The sequence below is a fragment of the Lontra canadensis genome, unplaced genomic scaffold (genome assembly GCF_010015895.1).
Source record: "Lontra canadensis isolate GAN:19392208 unplaced genomic scaffold, GSC_riverotter_1.0 scaffold73, whole genome shotgun sequence".
Classification (NCBI taxonomy): Eukaryota; Metazoa; Chordata; class Mammalia; order Carnivora; family Mustelidae; genus Lontra; species Lontra canadensis.
In genome coordinates this window covers 2,403,741-2,425,155 of record NW_022631067.1, presented here as the reverse complement: position 1 = coordinate 2,425,155, position 21,415 = coordinate 2,403,741, and the positions used below count along the sequence as shown (strand labels likewise).

The following is a 21,415-nucleotide window of genomic DNA, read 5'->3' as shown; positions in this document are numbered from 1 at the left end:
AGGTCATCGGAGCAGCACTAGACATGGGCGTCGCCCATCCTGCCCGTCTTGCTGGTGCCCACGGAAGGAACACACTGAGCTTCAAAGTCCGGGAAGAAAGAAGAGAGGCCGGGGGCTGTGTGGAGGGGGGAAATGGGAGAAAATACATGCTCAGGGGACCCGTGGGTGGGCAGGATGTTCTCAACATAAAAGCAAGGGAAGAAGCGGTGCACGTGTGTGCGTGTGTGTGCGCACACGGGAACACACACACACACACACACCGTGCGTAAAATCTGGGTACGAATGCTCATCTTCACGTCAAAAACACAGTGAAACTTTGGGCAGCAAAGTAGAGTGAACGTCACGAGAGCCGCGGAGGAGATCCGTCCGTGTGCGTGGAGAATACTGAAATCTGTAAGAAAAATATCTGAGTCCCCAAAGGAGAATAGTAGCAAAGAACAAAACTTTCTACGAAAGCCAAACGTGAGTAGAAAGGACTGTCCCGCTGTCTCCGCCCTGCGAGTCTGATCGGGCGCTTGCCCGCGCCCACCCTGCCTGCCCTCCCGGGCTCCGGGCTCCGGGCTCAGCCCCAGCTAGGAGAGCCCGCGGGGAACAGGGGTACAGACGCGGGACCGCACGGCCACGGCTAAGTGAGCGCGGTGGGGACCCCCAGAGTCAGCTTCCAGGACACCTTCGGAAGAAGTGACCTCCGCCCCCCGCACAGATCCGTGCTCCCAGCCACACCCTCGCGGCACCGCCTGCGAGAGCAGGGACAGGCGGGCACCGAATATGTCCACGTGACACGGTCCTCCGACGCACGCTGCCCTCTAACACGTAATGTGGCAAAATGCTCCAAATAGAACATCAGGTGAAAAAAAAAGCCAAAACTTGGACTCTCAGCCAGGCGCCAGGCTGCTGGTGTGTGTGCTTGGTGTGCTCGCCGGATGAGCCGTCGGCAGGAGAGCGCCGACACCAGGCGTGGGGCCGGGTGACCTTGGGGTTGCTGTGAGCTGATCCCCGAGACTCGTGGGCCTCCTGTGGGTTTCTCCAGAGCCAACGAAATGCTGTCTGCGAGGAGGCAGCTGCTCTCCGTGGGTGCAGGGCTGACCTCACGCCCCTGTCTTGGTGGGGCCGGCCCGTTGGAGAGGAGGCCACCATCCGCGGGTGCAGGGCCAGCCTCACGCCCTTGTCTTGGTCCCGCAGGAAGCCAGGGCATGCCGGGAATGCCAGGCCTGAAGGGCCATCCGGGCTTCCCAGGACCGTCGGGCCAGCCAGGCCTGCCCGGGCCGCCAGGACAGCACGGCTTCCCAGGAGCTCCAGGCCGGGAGGGGCCCTTGGGGCGGCCGGGTGCCCCTGGTCACGGAGGTAAGGATCCCCCCATCCCCTGGAGGGGTCGGGGCCTCACATGACTGACAAGTGAGGTAGCACCAACCTCCCCAGGGGGTTCTCAAACTGGGCTCCATGGCACTCTTTCCCAGAGCTGTAGGGGTTCCAAGAGAACCCCCCGCTGAGCCAACTAAACAACAGACAGTTGTTCTCTCTGGACTCTGAGGCCGGACGTCTCACGTCCCCCTGGGTGCATCCAGTCCCGATCTCTTCTGAGATGGACACCGGTCACCTCTGACCGGACCCGTTGCTCTGGAATTACCTCTTCTGGGCCCTGTCCTGCAGGGCACCCACACCCCAGGGTCCTGGGGCTTTAGGATTCCAACATATGACACGGGGGTAGGACACAGCTCAGCCCAAACAGGTTCCAAAACCACAACATGGATTTGTCAAACAAGAAGCCAAACCTCCATGTTCCTGCTGTACTCGGGGCTCCGGGAGACGTCAGTAGGAAAAATGCAGTTTCCCTGAGGAACTTCAAAATCGCTACTGCACTTTGAGGAGGGAAAGGTTTTCCGAAAGGGACAGAATCAGGGAAGAGAAAAAGGGGCTTCCTTCAGGGCCAGGAGGCCGGGGGCAGGAGGCACGGGAATGAAGCCATGGGCCGTTCACCCCCCGGAGCCCTCCAGAGAGAGGCCGAGTCCCCCACTCGGAGGTGGGGCACAGACGTCCCTCGGGTGCTGTCCAGGGCGACGGGCCCCGGGAGCATTGAGCTCTTCTAAGTTTGCTCATCGTTTTCTACTTCCCTCCTCCTCTGCTTTTCAGGTCTGCCTGGAGACAGAGGGGACCCAGGGGACACAGGTGTCCCTGGCCCCGTGGGCATGAAGGGTCTCTCTGGCGATAGAGGTGACCCTGGTTTGCTGGGGGAGAGAGGCCCCCCAGGAAATCCTGGGTTCAAAGGAATGAGCGGAATGCCTGGTATCCCCGGGCAGAAAGGTAACAGCGGGCACATGGGCGCTCCCTGCAGTGGGCACGGGTTACACTGGGACTCGGAGGGGCCAGCCCCGGGAGGCATCCTACCTGGGGGAACGGGCCAGCGCTGCTAGGCTGAGTGGGACTGGCCTGCCCCAAAATGCCGAGTCACTCATACCGAGAGCCGGGGGGAAGCCTCTCAGGACCCTAGTGTCCGACCCGGAGGCTGGTCAGTTTTACAAAACCAAAACCAGGGAAATACCTGGTCCCTGGGCTCGGTTTATTTGCACACAGACTGAGGCCAGTTTTCCTAGAAGGGAGCCCTCTGGTCCTTGACTGTGGGGCCACACGGTGATCTGTCTCTCCAAGGGTCCTTTGTGGGATCCTCACACTGGGCAGGGTTAACGTCCTGTCATATCCTCTCCGGGCGGCCACGGACATAGGTCACCATCTGTTTTCCTTGGGTCTTTCATAAGACTGACGCACGCTGGCCATCCGTCTTGGCCCCAGCGGCCGGTTGGCAGGCGGGCAGACTCTGTGAGACTCTGTGCGTCTCAGTCTGCTCGAAGGTCAGCGGACGGGTCCCTTAGCAACGGTGTCCCGGAGTCCCTACTTCAGGGTAGGAATCTTATCCTCCGGGCGTCACTCCGCAGCCACGTCCCCGACGAGCAAGACTGAAAAGCCCTGGGTGTCCTCGGCTAACCCGCTTCTCGTCCCTCTGCAGGCGGGAGAGGTTCGCCCGGGATGGACGGTTTCCAAGGCATGGTCGGGCTCAAAGGAAGACCCGGGCTTCCGGGAAACAAAGGAGAGGCCGGATTTTATGGAATTCCGGGACTGAAGGGCCTGGCGGGGGAGCCGGGTGTGAAAGGTACGTCCACCTCTTGAAACGCCTTTCTGACAGGGTCGCAACTCCCTTTTGTGGAGTGTAGCTCTGCCTAAAGCAAAACTTCCAGGAACCCCAAACCTAGGCACAATTAGAAAAGGTGGAAACTAACAAAAATTAGAAGACTTCATCCCAGCCTCAGCCCACCAGCAGCATCATGAGAGAAGAATCCAACCAAAGGAAACTTTCTTGTTTGTATTCAACAGAAGTTTTTGTGGAGGTAAAATTAAATACAAGCTCAGTTTCGGGTGATGACTCGAGGTTCCGTGTTGGTACGTAAGTCTGGTTACCGCCTGTCACCACCCAGAGTCATGACCTTTCTCCTGAGAAGGACGTTCCAGATCTGCAGTCGTAGCAACTCTGAAACACGCCATTCAGGGTCATATCAGCTGTCCTCCCCATGCTGTGGCTCATGTCCCCGTGACCCCTGAGTTTACACGAAGTGGCAGCTACGTTAGGGACATCATGACACGTCGTAGGAAACCTCCCAGCGTGACTGTTCATGGCGAGCGGGAGGTCAGGTGAAGCCGGGGGAAAAGCAGAAGGTAAATCCCAAAGGAGGGGAGCGCCGTCTGACAAACGGGGACTCCGTGCTCCAGGCGGAAGGGCGCGGCACCACGCCGAGGAGGTCGTGACCCGCAGACACGAGGCTGGGTCAAGCCTGGCGTGGGCGGGCTGCTCAGGACCCCACGTGGGAGGATCCTTGTCCAGAAAGTGTGTTGCAACAAGCCACATCTCCATGACTTTTGTGTGAACGCCCTTGTTCTTCAAGCATCACCGTGACCTCCGAAAACAGAATTACTGATAACCAGCGTTACTGTGGGCACGCTCGCCGCACGCGGCTGGTGGGCTTGCGACACATGCGGCCGGCGGTGAAAACAGCCCGGCGGTTACCTGGAAAGGCAAACAGAGGCACCGAGCACATTCCTGTCTGGTCAGTGCCCCGGAGAGGGAAGCCGGGTTCTGCACGCGGACGTTCCTGGCAGCGTGCTTCCCAACACCCAAAACCAGAGACAGGCTGAAGAGCCCTCGTGGGCCAGGGACACGTGGTTGTCGCGCGCAGGAGTGCTGACCAGCGAGAAGGGAAAACCAGGGCCTGAAACCTGCCGGAATGTGGGTAAAATCGAGAGCGTTTTCCCACGTCGTCTGCTTCCCTCGATGGGAAATGACGGAACAGGCGGATCTGCAGACGGGCCCTGGATGCGTGGTCTCTGGGGGCGGGGGGCGGCAACGGCTGGGGTGACCGCTGACGGGCGCGGGGTTCCTTTCCGCGGTGAGATGTCCTGCAGTCCAGCAGTGGCAGGGGTGCAGGTCCGCACGCAGCACACGTGCAGAGGGGCCTCGGGGTAAGCCGGGCAATGGCCTCGGCCTCGGCCTCTCTTGGACACTCTTGCCCCCAGTCAGGCCCAGTGGGGACTGGGGAGCCATGCCGGCCGGAGCTCAGAGCCCCTCGGGACTCACTGGCCGGGACAGCCGCGGCTCCTCCCGTGGCCCTCGGCCTGGCTCAGAGGCCGAGAGAGACACTGCGTTCTGCTCCCCTGCAGGCAGCCGCGGAGACCCCGGACCCCCAGGGCCACCTCCCATCATCCAGCCAGGAATGAAGGACATCAAAGGGGAGAAAGGCGATGAGGGGCCCATGGGGCTGAAAGGGTACCTGGGCCTGAAAGGTGAGCACAGCCCGGCCGCCCCTCCTGCCCTCCCGCCCCGCCAGCCCCACGGCCGCAGCTTCTGCACCAGACGCCTCTCTGCCCGGGACGGGCCGCAGCGTTCCAGCACCTCTGACCCCGACACCTCGGCCAGGCGGCCTGCGGGTCCTCTGCGGCCCGAGGAGCCTCACGGTCCCGGGGTCAGACGTGCGGCCATCGGGACCACGAAGCACAGGGCTTGGGGAGGGCGGCCGCATCCTCCCGGGGCGTTGATGCCGCCACAGGGACGACTCAGGGCCTTCCCGCAGGTGTTCCCGGAATGCCGGGTGTGCCCGGGCTGTCGGGAGTCCCCGGGTTGCCAGGGAAGCCGGGCCACATCAAAGGAGTCAAAGGAGACATTGGCATCCCTGGAGTGCCGGGTTTACCGGGATTCCCCGGTGTGCCCGGCCCCCCCCGGCATCACAGGTTTTCCCGGGTTCACAGGAAGTCGGGTAAGTGCGCATCTCCCCACGATCGCTCCTCTCCCCTCCGCTCCCGAGCGGGCTGTGGTGTCGCGTCTGCTGCGGTCCGAGCGGTGTGTGGCTGGCTTCAGAGTTGAGGTCCCCGGGTCACTGGGAGGAGACACGGTGCTCACACCACCACCGTCGGTGATCTGCGTGCCACCCACAGCACGGCCGGCCCTTCTGTGGGCTGCGTCAGAGGGAGCCAGGTGTCCACGCTCTACGCCAGGGGCTCGGAAAGAACACTTGCCACGGAGCCCTCCAAACCCTAAACTGAAGCGTGCGTGAGGTCAGGACTGAGGACCCGTCCCTGGGTCACAGCACGGAGAGCGTCCTGGCCACCGTTCACACGTTGCTTTCCTCCGTGTCCGTGCTCTGGCTCCCGGGTGCCATGTTGCCGTGGTGACAGGGATGCCCTCTGAGCCCAGGCAGGGCTCTGGTCTCTCCACACCGGCCTCCTCTTGGGTCAGGCGTGGCTGGTGGCCACCTGCACTTCCGCGGGCCCTGGGCACGGCCTGCATTCCGTGGTGGGCTGCTATGCCGTGGCGGGCGGCTGTCTAGCGACTGTAGTGCAGGAGCCTCTTCTGTCCCGCTGTTGTGTGAAGCCGGCTCACGCGCACGGGGCTCACGCGCCCGGGGCTCAGCACGTGGACCCCTCTCCTGCATTCACGGTGGGCTGAGCACACGCCGGGCCGAGCGGAAAGTCTCACCACCCGGCCGTGACCCTTCAGCAGCAGCCCACATGGCCTCTGGCCGGTCCCCTCGACATACATGACACGTCCGCGTCCCTCAGCGGCCTGCCTGCTGTCCCTGCCAGGCTCTGTGGCTCACGGGAACTCGTGTGCGGCCAGCGGGCCCCTTAGAATAAAAAGGATGGAAACGTTCCCTGCAGCATGGTCCCCAGTCGCCAAGCCTAGGAGAGCTCCGGTGCCCCCCGTGGGAGGACGAGCACAAGACGCGGCCCAGGCCGACGGGGAGCCGGCGCACACGGGCGAGAGAATTCCCCAGAAACGCAGCCACACAGGTGACTCGCACAGACGTCGTGCTGAGCGAGCTACAGCAGAAAGTCCGAACGATGCAGACCCACGCGTGTGACGGTCAGGAGCCCACGCAACTGTGACAGACAGCAGTCGGATGGTGGCTGTCCCAGGAAAAGTTGGGGACTAGGAAGGGGTGCAAGGAAACCTTCTGGAGTGTGAAAACATCCCGTGTCTTCGTCTGGAAGGCGCACGAGTGACGTTCGTGGAGCCGTGGCGATGAGCGCACCACAGGGACGTGAGCTCCCCATCAGGAGAGGACGCCGTGAGAACAGCGCAGGGCGTCGTCTGAACAGGGACACGGCCTCGGGCGCTGCTTCCCCGCTGCTCCTGGAGCAGAGCCGGGGTCCTGGTTCAGAGACTCGAGTCCACCGCACCAGGAGAGGTCACCGTGTGGCCCCTGCCCACGCTGCAGTGTAGACCGGCACGCCGCCCTCCATCAGAGCAGGGGAGAACCGTGCTTTCCGGGGTCATGTGGTCACTCTCCACGGATCCAACCTCATTTCGGGGAGTCTCGGCGACCACAGACAGAGAACACAGCCGGGCGACATCAGAGCAACCTGGGGAACCCGGCGGCCCCCATGCAGTGGCCGTCCTGCCGCTTCCTAGCGGGGTGATCTCCGCAGAGCAGTTAGCCTCTCCAGGCCTCCACTTGCTCGTCTGTCAAAGGGGACACCTAGTACCTACTCCACAGGGTTGTCCTGAAGTTTAAATGAAGTTCTCGGGACGGGACCCCGCACAGTCGCACGTGCACAGCCGGACGGGGCGGGACGCAGGCAGCTGTGTGTGTCACCACCATCGTCGTGACCAGTGTCACTTCCCTGCGACACCCGTCGTCTCTGTTCCTCGCGTCAGTAAGCCTGCTCGGTCCAGTAGAATCCGCTGTTACGTGGGAAAACTCGAGGGCTTTGCTGCAGGTCGATCAGATCACAAACCTGGAGTGGGGTTTTAGCCAGGCAGCTGGACAGGCTAAACCCTCCAGGGTTACCGGCTAACCTCGTGAACGCCTTCTGAGAGGTTTCCGTGTCTGACCTCGTTCTAGGGCGACAAGGGAGCTCCAGGGAGAGCGGGCCTGTATGGCGAGGTCGGCCCCACGGGTGACTTCGGTGAGTATGCTGGGACGCGACCGCCGGCCGTCCGCCATCCAGAGCGCCCCGGGCAGGTGTGGCGGTCAGACTCCGAGATGCCTGAGGGATTTCGAAGCCAATTAATCCTATTAGGAATGTAACACGGCAATGTTGCAGAACTAACCACCTGCCGACAGGAAGGCCTGCCATCAGCCCTCTTTCCCGCCCACCGCAGGTGACATCGGAGACACCGTCAATCTGCCGGGAAGGCCTGGGCTGAAGGGGGAGCAGGGTGTGGCCGGAGCCCCAGGTACGTGAGTCCTTCCCACCCCTTCATCTCAGGGACAGCCCCGAGCCCCGCGGCAGCTGGGTCACTACCGGTGTGGCTGAGCCATGTTTCAGGGAATGGTTTGACATCTTCCAGCCCACGTGCAGGCAAGACGTGGGAGTTATTAAACGAAACCTAAGACCAAGTCAGGAAAGCTCTGTCTGTCCCTGAAAGGGACATTAGAGGACAGGAAGCCGATGGCACAGTGACCAGCGCATCCTGTAAATGGGGAAGGGCTTAGCAGAGGGCAGAGCGCGTCAGGCCAGTCCCCGGAGCGAGCAGCACACCCAGGCCCAGGGCCTCGTGTGACAACGCGGCGCTCCCTCCTCCCGTCAGAGCATCCCGCAAGTCCAAGGCCGACATTCCTGCTTGTACGCATCTGGGACAGGTGCCTCCCAGGGGTTTTATCTCGGGGGACCCCTCCCTGCTTCAGTCCTAGGTGGGGCCCCGGATGGGGAGAGAGTGTCCGTTAGCTTGGCCAGTAGGGGGGCTGCTGAGCCCGTCAGAAGTCAGAGTGGACGGGGATTCCGCCTCGCGTGGAGTCAGAAAGCGGCCCTTGTTGACTGGCTCCTCGGGGCTCGCTGCCGATCTAGAATCTGGTCTCCCGGCCCCACGGGTACCCTGGACTCGCTGAATGGCCCCTTCTTAAGAATTTCTTGGACAGTTTAGTCTAGAAGAGCAGAAGCGTGAGGCTCTGTAGCCACGGACAAGGACCCCATCTCCCATCTATTCAACTGGAAATGTGTCAGGGACGAGAAGTGGCCCCCACCAGGAATCAGGGCTGTTCCCCCTTGAACGTTTCGGCATCACTTACCCACGGGCCCTGGAAGCGGAGCCTCCCCCTGTGCGCACGGCCAGGGGACCAGATCTCAGGACTCCAGGGTCCCGGGCACACAGGGGCCGTGACGTCAGGCACCCTCGGGGTGCGTCACTGTCCCTCAGATGGGAGGGGGTGCCCAAGAGGTCAGCCACAAGGCTGACCCGTACAGCCGAGGGGGTGCCCCAGGGAGCCCCAGTCACATCCGCTCCCGGTGGGGCACTGGAGCTCAGGCCTGTCCTCGGAGGGACGACGCGGGTGGCTGTGAAGGAAGGCGCACCCGGCAAAGGGAGGTTTGGCGCGGATTGCTACGACACTGAAATCATCAGGAGAAATAAGCAGAGCTGCTTCGTGGTTGCCCTTCAAGACCAGGGAAACACGTGGGCCTCTCCCGCGGGCTTGGATGTGCTCACGGCCCAGCAGCGGGCTTCCTCCAGAGCCATCCAAAGAGGGGACGAGGGGAAAGCCTTGATGCGTTTTCTGGCCCCGGCTTGAAGCGACACACGAGCATTTCCGCGGTGTCCTGGGGTCACCCTTGTCAGCCCCACCCAGCACACGGGCATGGATACCAGGACGTAGGGGCCACTGACTTAGAGACAGTTTTAGGGAGGGAAGGATCACGCTCCGATACGCAGCTCGTTCACAGCAGAAGCACCAACGTGGAAAGACAGTGTCCCTCTTGGGGTGTCCCCCGAGCCCTGTGAGGGCTGGGCCCCAGGGATGCGGCGCCTGCCCTGCTCCAAGCAGGACTCTGTGCTTCCAGGGCTGAAGGGCTTCTTCGGGGAGAAAGGAACAGTGGGCGAAGTCGGCTTCCCCGGGATAACAGGCATGCCCGGCGTCCAAGGCCCTCCCGGAGCCAAAGGGCAAACAGGTATGACCTCTTGCCGTCCCACAGCCTCCCAGCGTGCGCCCTCCCCCGCATGGCTGAACCGCCACCCTCCAGGCTCCCCGCTGAGGCGGCCCAGGTGTCTGTGTCCTTGTCTGCTGTGACCGCACTCTGCCCCAGGAGGCTGCCTCGTGCGGGTTGCCCGTGACCTAGCTCTGCCTTAGAACCAAACTCAGGGGAGGACAAGCCACGGGCCGCGGGGGGACGTGCAGGGGGCTGACGCAGGTGCTTGTGTGGCCCAGCGTCTGTCTCCCCGTGAACGCAGACCAAGTCCTGGTTCCAGGACCCCTTCCGTGCAGCTGAGTACTTAGAAACGGGTTTGCAGATCCCAAGTTAAGGCAGAAAGTGAACAAGGGACTAGTTTCGAGCTTTTTTCTTCCTGCTGCTTTTGCTTTGTTTCACCTTGCTTTGTGTGGGACCTGGGAACCCTGACGCCCATCCTCCGGAGTCTCCGGGTCCTCTGTGCACCCCTGCTTGGATGACAGGACAAGAATGGGAGGATGCAAGCTGCTCTCTCTTTGGCAAGGCTGCTCCACCCCCAATGAACCTGAATGTGGGGTGATTCCCAGCTGGAAGGAAGGCCGTCCTCTCCCACAATGCCCTCCTCCTCTAGCGAGGACCTGAACTGAGGCTTCAGTCCCACTTAAGGACATGTGTGTCCTCCTAGGCTTCCCAGGACTGACAGGCCTGCAGGGGCCCCAGGGAGAGCCAGGGCGGGCAGGACGGCCTGGCAACAAAGGAGACTTCGGCTGGCCCGGGATTCCAGGCTCCCCAGGTAAGAAAGAGCATTTCTCCCTTTGCAGACTCGATACATGGGGTCGCTCTGAGCCAGCCTGGCGGGCTGGGGAGAGGTCCTGTTGGCCGGGCTGACCCCTCTGGTCAGTACCCAGGCAATGCTGACGTGGCCAGAAGCCAGTGTCCCCGATGTTCTGTCCAGGGCTGGCCGGAGCTCGGGGGTCACCTGGCCCAGCCCGGGAGAGGCCCTCAAGGGCTGTGTTGCTCGGAATGAAAGGGGCCCACACCCCCGACACTCACTGCCCAAGTCAGAGGCGGCGTCACCCCTGCCTCCCGTGTCTACTCTAGGACTGCGTGTCCTCGGGAATCCAGAGGGAACGGAATCCAGCCAGACAGCTGGTTCCCAGCGCGGTTCTTACACACCGAACCCACAGAGTGCCTCGGGGGCGTCAGGGAGAAAGGACACACCACTTCCAGTCCCCTCAAGGCTGTGAGGAATCTGCAGAAAGATTCCAGGAAAACAGGCTCGGGGGGGAGTGCGTCTCCTGGGTGACACGCACGTGACTAATTTACAAGTCGTGCTGTGTGGAACGTGACAGGCTTCTGAGTGAACCGGACGGGTGACCGTGAACTAGCAAACAGAAGCAGATCTGAGTCAGATCGAGGCCGCCTTGCTCTCTGGTGCACACGGTAACCATGAATGAAACCCGCAGGTTTTCCCGGCATCCAAGGCGTCAGCGGCTTGCACGGCCTGCCAGGCACCAAAGGCTTTCCGGGATCCCCAGGTACCCGACACTGCCCCGGCCACGCGGCCACACCCAGCCGTGGGGGAGGGGGCGCTGAGAGGCATCCCAGCCTCAGGGGCTCAGGGATCAGGGCAGCTCCCCCGGGGGCCGCATGGATGGGGGCCCCGGTGGTTCCGCAGACCGAGAAGGGGTTTGGCCACCACCAGGTCTGGGGCACAGAGGCTGCCTGGCCGGCTGAAACCTGCACAGTGAACTCCGGCCCCGCTCCCGAGTCTCACGGCTCAGTGACCGTCCCGCTTCTGCAGATGAGCCTGGCACAGGCGAGGAAGCTAACATCACTGCTGTTCTCCCCGCCGCAGGTGCGGACATCCACGGCGACCCCGGCTTCCCTGGTCCTGCCGGGGACAGGGGTGACCCAGGAGAGCCCAACACCCGCCCAGGCCCTTTCGGAGCCCCAGGACAGAAAGGGGAGCGAGGAGACCCAGGTGAGACCGAGCACCGCCCAGGAGCTCCGCCTGCACCACCAGACCCGGGAGGGTGTCTGTGCGTCTGAGAGATGAGGAGCGGAGCGGGCACGGGCCCTGCCGGTTGCTCTGCAGAACCTCTTGGCCAGCCCCCCCCCCCATCATACTCTGTTATAGCCAATCGGGGTAGCTACTGGGGCGAGGACCTAGGGTCGGTCCAGCAGCACTCGTCTCGGCGGGGGCTAGGACCTAGCGCAGAAATCGCCTCTCTTACTCACATTTGTACGTCAGGGAAACGCCTGCCCCAGAGCTCAGTATCCGACAGCTGTCTGTCTGTCTGGGAGGACGACTGTGACCCCGTAACTCTTCCTGACCTCCGCTGAGCTGTGTGCCCCAGAGCGTCCTCCCTGGCATCCCCAACTCATCCCACAGCTCACTGTCTATACAGCATCTGTTTTCTGGAATCCTTGTCACCCCTGCCAGGGAGCCCCTACACTCCATCCGAGGGTCCTGGGACAGTCCGTCCACTGTGAGGCCTGCACGGAAGTCACGGCAGCCCCATGGACCAGTGGCGTCTGCACTGATGGGTGGTGCTGCCCCCTGGGCCGCAGGCTCTGGCCATGACCAGGGAGGGACCTCTCCACTAAGACACCCTATTGACACTGAGCTGAAACAGGGCTGGGGCCCGAGCTAGCGCAGGGTGGCCACAGCGGGGACTGAGAGAGAGCATCTGTGTGGCCCAGAGGCCTCATGCGGCCAGGACTGGCACATCTGGTGCCAACACCGGGGCTGGCGAGCAACAGAGCCAGGCTCTCAGGGCCACACGCTGTCCCAGGCGCATCACCAAGCTCGATGCACGGGGCCCTCCCTGGACCCAGCCTTGGGCGGCTCCCACCACAGCCTCCTGCCCCCCGGGGCAGGAAGTGGTGGGGAGGGGAAACCGTCGATCGAAACGTGGGATGCTGCTCCTCAAACAGGTTTCTTCTGTCTCCCTCCCAAGGGGAACGAGGCCCTATCGGGAGCCCCGGACTTCAGGGGTTCCCAGGCGTCACCCCACCTTCCAACGTGTCTGGCTTACCTGGTGACAAAGGGGCACCAGGCATATTTGGCCTAGAAGGTAAGCAGGACGCCGGTTTCTACAGGGGCGGGAGCCGGCGGGGACCGGCTTACTTTGGAGATGCAACAGACTTCGTCTCCTCCTTGAGGGCATTGTGCAAAGTAAAATAAGGTGCACGGGAGGGGACGGGCGCTGTGAGGCCACTGGCTCAGGGCCCGAGAGTTCTCAGATCCACAACGGAAGGGAGGAAGCGGGGGCTGGGGCTGGGGGAGGCGGTGGCGACTCGCTGACTCTTGGGAACGGGGTTTCGGTTTGGGAAGGTGAGGGTTCTGGGGTGCACGGCAGCAATGGACGTACTCCAAGCCGCTGAACCGCACGCTTAGGAATGGTTAAAACACTAGGTTTTAGCGTACATATGCGAAAACAGTCATCGGTGTTAGACCAGCCAGACTGCCCCAAACGGGTGACTTTGCGTCTGGCCCCCAGGCACCTCCTGCAGCGTGTCCTGGCACTCCGTGGCGAGCCTGCGTCCCAGCCCGCACCTCCCTCCCACATAACCGCTTTCTCGTGATGCACGTCCACAGGTTACCGAGGGCCCCCCGGGCCGCCTGGGCCTGCTGCTCTTCCTGGAAGCAAAGGAGACGAGGGGAACCCAGGAGCTCCGGGAAACCCCGGGACCAAAGGATGGGGCGGCGACCCTGGGCCCCAGGGCCGGCCCGGCGTGTTCGGTCTCCCGGGAGAGAAAGGTAACAGCGCCCCCCAAGGAATCCTCGACTTAAGGAGGTGGCGGCATAGGTCAGAGGTGGCTGGAGCCCCCGCCACACAGGCGAGTCCTCCATGTCCTGCTTGTCTTGTAGGGCCTAGAGGGGACCCAGGATTCATGGGAAACACAGGAGCCACCGGGAGTGTGGGCGACCGAGGCCCTAAGGGACCCAAGGGAGACCGAGGACTCCCAGGTAAGTGGCCATTCGCACCCCCGCAGACCGCCGTCTTGGGTCGGCTGCCACGGGGAGTGGGCGTCGGAACTGTCCCTGTCCCCCAGGCTTGGGGACTCCTCTGAGCCCCCTCTGTCATGGGGACCTGCCGTCGCCTCTGCTGGGACATGGTGAATGACACGAATTCCCAGAAGAGCTGAGTGACTCTGAGACGGGCTATAGTGCGTCTCGTCTGAGAGCAGCGCGGTTCCAGAAAGCTCCACCCACGGATTCAGCGGATAAAACAACGGAATACAGACGAGAGCAAGAAAGCCACAGGGTTCTCCTGTGCCAACGGGGCGTTCTTCTCCCTTTCCAGGTGCCCCCGGTTCTGTGGGAGCCCCTGGGATTGCAGGAATTCCCCAGAGGATTGCCATCCAGCCAGGGCCAGTGGGTCCACAGGGAAGGAGAGGCCCCCCGGGGGCACAAGGCGAGATGGGGCCCCAGGGCCCCCCAGGAGAACCAGGTGGGAGCCCCTCCTGCAAAGCCTTCGTGTTTGCTTTGTCCGCACTGTGGTTTTCTGGCTGAAAAGGCTTTGTTCAGCCGCAGTGATGCTGAGCCCCATCCTGCATCCCGTGCTGGTGACCCCTGGTTCTGGGTCTCTGCAGGTTTCCGCGGGGCTCCTGGGAAGGCAGGGCCCCAGGGGAGAGGCGGTGTGTCTGCTGTCCCCGGATTCCGAGGAGACCAGGGGCCCATGGGACAGCAGGGGCCGGTGGGCCAGGAAGGTGAGTGATGGATGGCGAACAGGGACAGAGAGCAGGGCCCTCCGTCCAGGTCTGGGAAGGGATCAAACGGCACCAAAACAAGCAGAGGAGAAGCCAGGGGAGTGGCAGGGGAGGGGATGTCCCGTGAAGAAGTGATGACAGTGTCCATGGAGGGGAGGGGTACGGAAAGGCAGGCTCGACCAGGACCACGGATTCCAAGCGTTTGAAGGGTCGTCTTGCTGGAGGCCGACTGGCCGTCCTGCTGTGCTCTGGGCCAAGTCACCCCTGGGCAGGCGTCACGGGAGGCCAGTTTCTAACCCAGAAATGCCCATGCGTGCAGGAAGCTGTCTGTCCCCAAGAGGTCCAGCCGGGGTGGAGGGGCCTGGCTCTCGGGCAGAGGAAGCCCATGTGTGGGGCTGGGGCTGGACGGTCCTCCTTCCGGCTCCGAGTGTCGCAGTGCCTGGCCTCTGGCTCGGCGCCCTGGCAGATCAGGTTGTCCGCAGGACGCTCTCAATCTGCGAGGGGCAGAGCCAGTGAGGGCCGGGCCTCGGGGAGAAGGCATGCCGCAGCCACAAGAGGCGAGCCGGGTGGGCTGAGGTCCACGCGGCAGCTGAAAGGTGGCCACTGTCTCCCGGGATCCAGGGGAGCCGGGCCGCCCAGGGGCCCCCGGCCTGCCAGGCATGCCGGGCCGCAGCGTCAGCATCGGCTACCTGCTGGTGAAGCACAGCCAGACGGACCGCGAGCCCATGTGCCCCGTGGGCATGAACAAGCTGTGGGGCGGGTACAGCCTGCTGTACTTCGAGGGCCAGGAGAAAGCCCACAACCAGGACCTGGGTAGGTACCGCCGGCCCGGGCCACCCCGGCGAGGCTCGCACTCAGACGGCCCAGCTCCCCGGGACCCAGAGCTTTTCCGCCCGTTCCCACCCTGGGGCTGCAGAAAACACAAAAATGTCCTGTGAAAGCTCTGAGCCTCAGGTCAGCACCCCAGAGAGGGCACGACAGCAGCCTCCCTGGGCTCCGGGGTTCCCACACGGCCCTCGCCCCCCGCCCACCCCCTGCCTGGCCCCCAAGCCGCCAGCCCCTTGTGTGGGCTCAGAGCAGGCTGGGGCGGCCTGGGCCGCAGGCAGAAGCCCCGGGAGAGCAGATAAGAATGTGTGTGCACGTGCCTGCTGGAAGGAAGCCTGGTCGCCAGAAGGAATTCAAATGCCTCCCGGGCCCACAGAAAGTGGCAAGCCTCTACTAGAAGCAGGGGTGTGCAGGGAGGGTGCCTTCGTCTGTGACAGCTGTGGTCAGGCCGAACCCCGACAGTTTGTGCATGTTCCTGTCCGCACGTCCTGGTCCAGCCGCGGGGCGGGGCCGGCTTGCTGTGGGACCACACCTGGGCTCTAAGCTGGGCCGGGCTCTCTCAGGTCTCACCCAGCCCTGCCCTGAGATCAAGCTGATCTTTGTACCTTACTAAGGGTGGGTGGCTTACTTGGGGTGGGTGTGGCCAGCCATCCTTCTGGGAGGGCCCTGTCTGGATCCCATGGGGGATTCTTGGGGCTGGTGTGTTAAGACCCCCAGCTGGCGTGTTTGTTCATAAAGACCCACTCCCTGCCGACCCAGCCTCGTCCAGAGGCATGCATGACAACTTCTGGAAGAAAGGGGCAGAAACACCAGGTCTGAGGCCCCCCAGGCAGCTGCTGGGTGGGCCTGACAACCGGGGAGCATTGTGGGTGGGCCTGACGCCTGGGAGCCTCCTCCGGTCTGCTCGGCTGTGACCCTGGGACCCCTCTCCACAGGGCTGGCAGGCTCCTGCCTGGCTCGGTTCAGCACCATGCCCTTCCTGTATTGCAACCCGGGTGACGTGTGCTACTACGCCAGCCGGAATGACAAGTCCTACTGGCTGTCCACCACTGCCCCGCTGCCCATGATGCCCGTGGCTGAGGATGACATCAAGCCCTACATCAGCCGCTGCTCCGTGTGTGAGGCCCCAGCCGTCGCCATAGCTGTGCACAGCCAAGACGTCTCCATCCCCCACTGCCCAGCTGGATGGCGGAGTCTGTGGATTGGATACTCCTTCCTCATGGTATGTGGTCCTTGCCTGCTTTCTCTCTGAGCATGGAACTGGGTATAAATTTAGTTCCTCTCGCCAACCACATGGTGCCTGGGGAAGCAAGACAACTGCCTTTGTAAGAATAACCACACAGGACAGTTGTTCAGGTTGTGCACTGCACAAGGGTGCCTGGCCAAGGGGATGAGAGTTGGAATGCAGCCTGCACTTTTGCTTGCACTTTCCTAACTGAGCCATGTTAGGCATGGGCTGCCCCCACCCATGCCTTTGTGTGGGGTATAATCAGGATAAACTATGCTACCATGATAGCAATGCTAAAGTTTTCCTGCTTACTCCACCATGGCAGGGAGAAAGGAAAGTCCAGCAGGGATAGTGGGCCTTGTGTTGCGTTGACAGTTATTATAACTGTCATAACTCCCTACTATATTGACTAGACACCCAACGTGTTAAATATTTCATAAATTATATACATATCATAATCTGTACGTTGTAGGAAAAGAGAAGAATTGCTGTCTTACTGTTTTTAGAAGCACGAGTGCTGCATCATTTGAAGCAGCAGAATCCTGAGTTCTGTGCAGACAGGCACATGGTCTGCTTTCCAAGAAGCTGACCCTGTAGGTGACTCTTGAGGACAGACAGAAAAACCCCTTTTGGTTGTACATGACCATCAGGGAGCCTTGTGTGTAGGCAAGCCACACACTCTGATCTTTTAACTTGCTTTAGAAATTCAAAAACAAAAATGGACCTTGTCCCTCACAAAGGGAGCGATGTGGTCCCAGTCTGAGGCTCCCTCCAGCTGTCCTTCCACTCCCGGCGTGGTCTCAGCTCCTTCACACCAGGTGGGGCGGGAGCCGTCTGCTCACATGAAGCAGAGCACGGCTCTGGGCTGGGGATCCTCTTCAGTTGTGTGAGCAGAAGATTCCAAAGCTTTCCCTTCCTGTGGTTTTGTGCGGAGAGGAGAACCCAGGTTTCCCATCCGGAACGCCCCAGAACAGCCTCCCTTGCTCCCCGGGTCCTGTAGCCACAACCACTCCTAATGCACAAACCACAGCCCGCACTTCCACGCCAAGTGGCGCGTGTCTCCATGAGCCTCCTGCGTGCCTTGGCAAGAGCGGCCGCAGTTATGAGACCAGGAGAAAGGTCCCTGTGACGCTGGGCCCGCCTCCCCGCCGCAGCCGCCCAGTCATCTCAAGTGGCTAGTTGTTGTTCGTGGTCCCCCGATGGAAACCGTGATTATCACACAACTCACCTGTTGGTTACAGACAAATCGGCAAGCAGAGATTTTCCACACTACGCCCGTCCCTGCTCCACAACCACAAGCCGAGTTGGGGCTCGAGGGGCCACTGTCCTTGCTCCTTTGTTTTATCTTACCAGCCTCCCAGGCTGACCCACTCAATGACTTTGTTTTCTTTGTGTTTTTTTAAGATTTTATTTATTAATTTGAGAGAGAGACTGTGAGAGGGAGCACAGATAGGGGGAGTGGGAGACAGGAGAAGCAGGCTTCCCGCTGAGCAGGGAGCCCGATTTGGGGCTCCAATCCAAGACCCCCGGATCAGGACCTGAGCCGAAGGCAGATGCCCAACAACTAAGCCCCCTAGGTGCTATTTTTTCTGTAAAAAAAAGGTTAAATTCTGGTATCACAACTGCCAGGCAAACACTTCATTCCTTGAGTGGATGATGCGGGAGACAGTATTTCCCGAGGTGAAGTCACCCACATCCACTGGCGATAACCCACTTCCGTTGTTCTGGTTTTCACTTAACCACCAGTTGTGGGCGTGGGCTCCGGTCCCTGCGGCTGCTGTCCACGGGCCGCCCGGCCTTAGCTGCGTCCCTAGCACCGGAGCGTGCTGCAGGCGGTTTGTGTAGACGAGCGCAGATGTCCCGGGGCTAGGGAGCAGTAAGGGGGAAGTGCCTCCCAGCCCCGGGCTACCCCCAGGCTCACCGCCCGGCCCTGTCTCCCTCTGTGCAGCACACGGCTGCGGGCGACGAGGGCGGTGGCCAGTCGCTGGTGTCCCCGGGCAGCTGCCTGGAGGACTTCCGCGCCACGCCCTTCATCGAGTGCAACGGGGGCCGCGGGACCTGCCACTATTACGCCAACAAGTACAGCTTCTGGCTCACCACCATCCCCGAGCCCAGCTTCCAGGGAGCGCCGTCCGCCGACACCCTCAAGGCCGGGCTCATCCGCACCCACATCAGCCGCTGCCAGGTGTGCATGAAGAACCTGTGAGGGGCCGCGCTCCGCCGGGGGCCGCTCTGGTGCTTCCTCTTAACCTGTTACCTCAGAGGGCGCCCCCCAGACGGAGCTCCTTCTCGCCTCCGAAAGCCGGTGGAAAGGCTACCAAAGGAATTCCGCACCCGCGCTTATGCCAAACAGCCCCTCGCCATGCGTGGGTGCCGGACCCCTCCCCGCCGCAGGCGCTGTCCCGCACCCCGCAGCCCTGTCCGGCTGCACTAGACTCTCCGCTCACTTCTCCCTCCGCACCCGTGCAGTCACGGCTTCCGAGCACCGCCCCAGCCGCAGACGGAGCTCCGGCGGGCTGGTGTGGACAAAGGAAGCCTGAGCTCACCGCCGGGTCCCCAGGGCGGGGTCTCCGGCCCCTGCGCCAGCAGCTCTGTTTCCTCCCAGAGACCACTGATGTGGCTTTGAATCCCCTCAGGAAAGCCAGGCGTGCCTTTTCTTTTGAAAGACTTAGCGGGTCCTGCGGGGGCTCCTGTCCCGCGCGTCCTTGCAGACCCCCGGTTTGGGGGCCCGGAGGAGCAGACCGCTGCTCAGCATCTGCTGTCCGCCCCGCCCCCCGCAGGCGGCACACTCGGGAACCCACGGCCCCAGGTGGCCCCGGGGACTGACCCTCTGTCCTGGGTGACTTGTACGCCTCTGACTCATCTAACCTCTGTAACGACCACAGAATAAAAGTTGGTTTTGAGCTTTTTATACCCCGTGTTGTTGGCTCCCTTCATTCGCGTCTGAGGGCACAGGTGGCCGGCACAAGCCCCACGGGGATGAGCCCCACGTGGGTGAGCCGGTCCCCGCTGCACTTCTCCCGAGATCCCGCAGACGGAGCCCAGGGTGTGGCGCTGCCATTCGCACTCAGGGAGCCGTGCGTGTTCCCACGCCCCAGCCGCCACTCGTGGGAGCCGTGCAGAGACACACTCGCGATGCCACTCAGGTGCTTCTCACCTAAGGCCCCAGATCAGATCTCCGAATGGCCAAGAAAGCTGCAGGCACACTCTGGCTTCAGTCTCTCTGGAACCGGCTGGTCTTTGGGAGCCCAGCTCAGAACTTATTTTTACCCTTTAAAATTCAGTCTCGTATTAAACGTTTCTTTTTTTTTTTTTTTTTTAAAGATTTTATTTACTTATTTGTCAGGGACAGAGGGAGAGAGAGCGAGCGAGCACAGGCAGACAGAGAGGCAGGCAGAGGCAGAGGGAGAAGCAGGTTCCCTGCCAAGCAAGGAGCCCGATGTGGGACGCGATCCCAGGACACTGGGATCATGACCTGAGCCGAAGGCAGCCGCTTAACCAACTGAGCCACCCAGGCGTCCCGTATTAAACGTTTCTAATGAAAATTTCCACATCATAAGGTAAGCATTCCGCCTGATGTCGTTTGAAATATAGCAGCAACCACCTTGACTTGCCTTCCCCCAGAAGCTGACCAGGACAAGGACTCTCCACAAAGGGCTCCACATAGGGACATGAGCCCCCATTAGGGAGTGGAGGGGGCCCGGCAGAGTGAACCCAGGAAGGAGGACACCTTACTAAGGGGGTAGCCACCATGGGCAATTTAGTGCTCCCTCCTATGGGCACCCACGGAGGAAGACCACAGAAGGAGCCTCACCTTGTGCAGCCTAGGCACTGAAAAGGGACGTTTCCCTCTGCCAGCTCTTGCTCCTCATGGTCAGGGGCTGCCTGCGACTGTCCAGTCCCTTGTGCTCCCAGGTGTGCGGGCTGAGCGGGATCCTGGGTGGAGGGGTGCTCCCAGGTGAGCGGCATCCCAGGATCCCAGGTGAGGGTGTAACACCCAGGTGCACGGGCTGAGCGGGATCCCAGGTGGGGGTAGTGGAAAAGCAGCAAAGCTAATAAGATGCCACGGGCACCACCTTACGCTGATGGTTTCCATAGCAACAGCCCTAGCACCCCATGGGAGGTGAGGCTTGAAGCCAGGATTTGAGAAATGCCCAGCACAGGGGTTCCCGCAAAACTCATGGAGGCAGCTATTCCGGACTCTGGTCCCCAAGATCAAGGGGCAGCCTCGAAGTGTGTCCCAGTCCTGAGGGCAGCTTGGCTTGGGTGTGATGCCATGAAGGATGGGGCGCTGGGGACCCACACTCTCCCTAGTGGATCACAGCCCCTGATGGCCTCCCCATCTACAGACTGACCCCTGTGGGACCGGCAGGGGGAGGGAGATCTTGCAGAACACAGGCCGATTCCCGGGAGCCTTGCCTTCCTTCCAGAGCTCAAGTTCAAGAGCAAAGGGCAGCCGCAGTCGGCCAGCGCTAGAGGTGTGGGTCACGTGACGACATAAACGGGCCTCACTGCAGCTGTTTCCAGAGCCCATCTGAGCACTGGGGTCGGAGTCCAGCCGCTCCGTGGTGGGAGTGGGGACCCAACTCTTCCCCGGGCTGACTTACCCCTAATTCTATGCTCTGGAGAAGGGAGGGTTACTAGAAAGGGGATTCTTGCATCCGGGTTATGGGAACTCTGGGGGGGTCTCCGTCCCTGCCCCAGCACAGGAACCCCACCCCCACCACCTACAGAGGCGTGAACGTGCGAGGTCGCCAGAGGGCTAGGCCAAGGGCGGAGGGTGGAAAGTGCATCTGGAGACGCACACACGCTGTGTCTGGGGGATGACGGGTCCCCCTCCCCAGGCCAACCCACCCGGCTCACCCTGCCCTGACAATCAGCCCCAGGCTCTGCTTCCAGGCTTCCAGGCCTTCCCAGTACAAACAACCCGATGCGGGGACCCATGGGGCCCGCCTCTGGTCTTGGACAGCAGGTGCACAACCGACCCAACCTTGAGAGGAAGGACACAGCAGCACACGGAAGGCATGTGGGGAAAGCGGGTACTGGCAGTGGGGCTGGCTGGACACCTGGGTGAGGGTGTTCCTTGCACACAGGCAGCTCTGTCAAAACTGAGTTCAGAAACGACAAAGTTGGGGGCCAGGGGGGTCAGTGGGTTAAGCCACTGCCTTCGGCTCGGGTCATGATCTCAGGGTCCTGGGATCGAGCCCCCCATCGGGCTCC

At 61.9% G+C, this 21,415-nt stretch overlaps 1 protein-coding gene across 1 annotated transcript in view; it reads left to right on the top strand.

Annotated features, from left to right (window-relative positions):
• Window positions 1-18,932, top strand: part of COL4A2 (collagen type IV alpha 2 chain) — a 155,876-nt gene extending 136,944 nt beyond the window's left edge. Inside the window, 20 exon segments of the mRNA XM_032881048.1 lie at window positions 1,183-1,344; window positions 2,131-2,301; window positions 3,002-3,145; window positions 4,705-4,827; window positions 5,115-5,254; window positions 5,256-5,297; window positions 7,386-7,449; window positions 7,646-7,720; window positions 9,319-9,426; window positions 10,109-10,216; window positions 10,890-10,961; window positions 11,282-11,407; window positions 12,387-12,503; window positions 13,028-13,189; window positions 13,301-13,399; window positions 13,737-13,883; window positions 14,026-14,142; window positions 14,764-14,955; window positions 15,903-16,189; window positions 18,144-18,932. Coding sequence (XP_032736939.1) covers window positions 1,183-1,344; window positions 2,131-2,301; window positions 3,002-3,145; window positions 4,705-4,827; window positions 5,115-5,254; window positions 5,256-5,297; window positions 7,386-7,449; window positions 7,646-7,720; window positions 9,319-9,426; window positions 10,109-10,216; window positions 10,890-10,961; window positions 11,282-11,407; window positions 12,387-12,503; window positions 13,028-13,189; window positions 13,301-13,399; window positions 13,737-13,883; window positions 14,026-14,142; window positions 14,764-14,955; window positions 15,903-16,189; window positions 18,144-18,401 — 2,714 coding nt within the window. The 3' untranslated portion in view covers window positions 18,402-18,932.
• The last annotated feature ends 2,483 nt before the right edge of the window (window positions 18,933-21,415 follow it).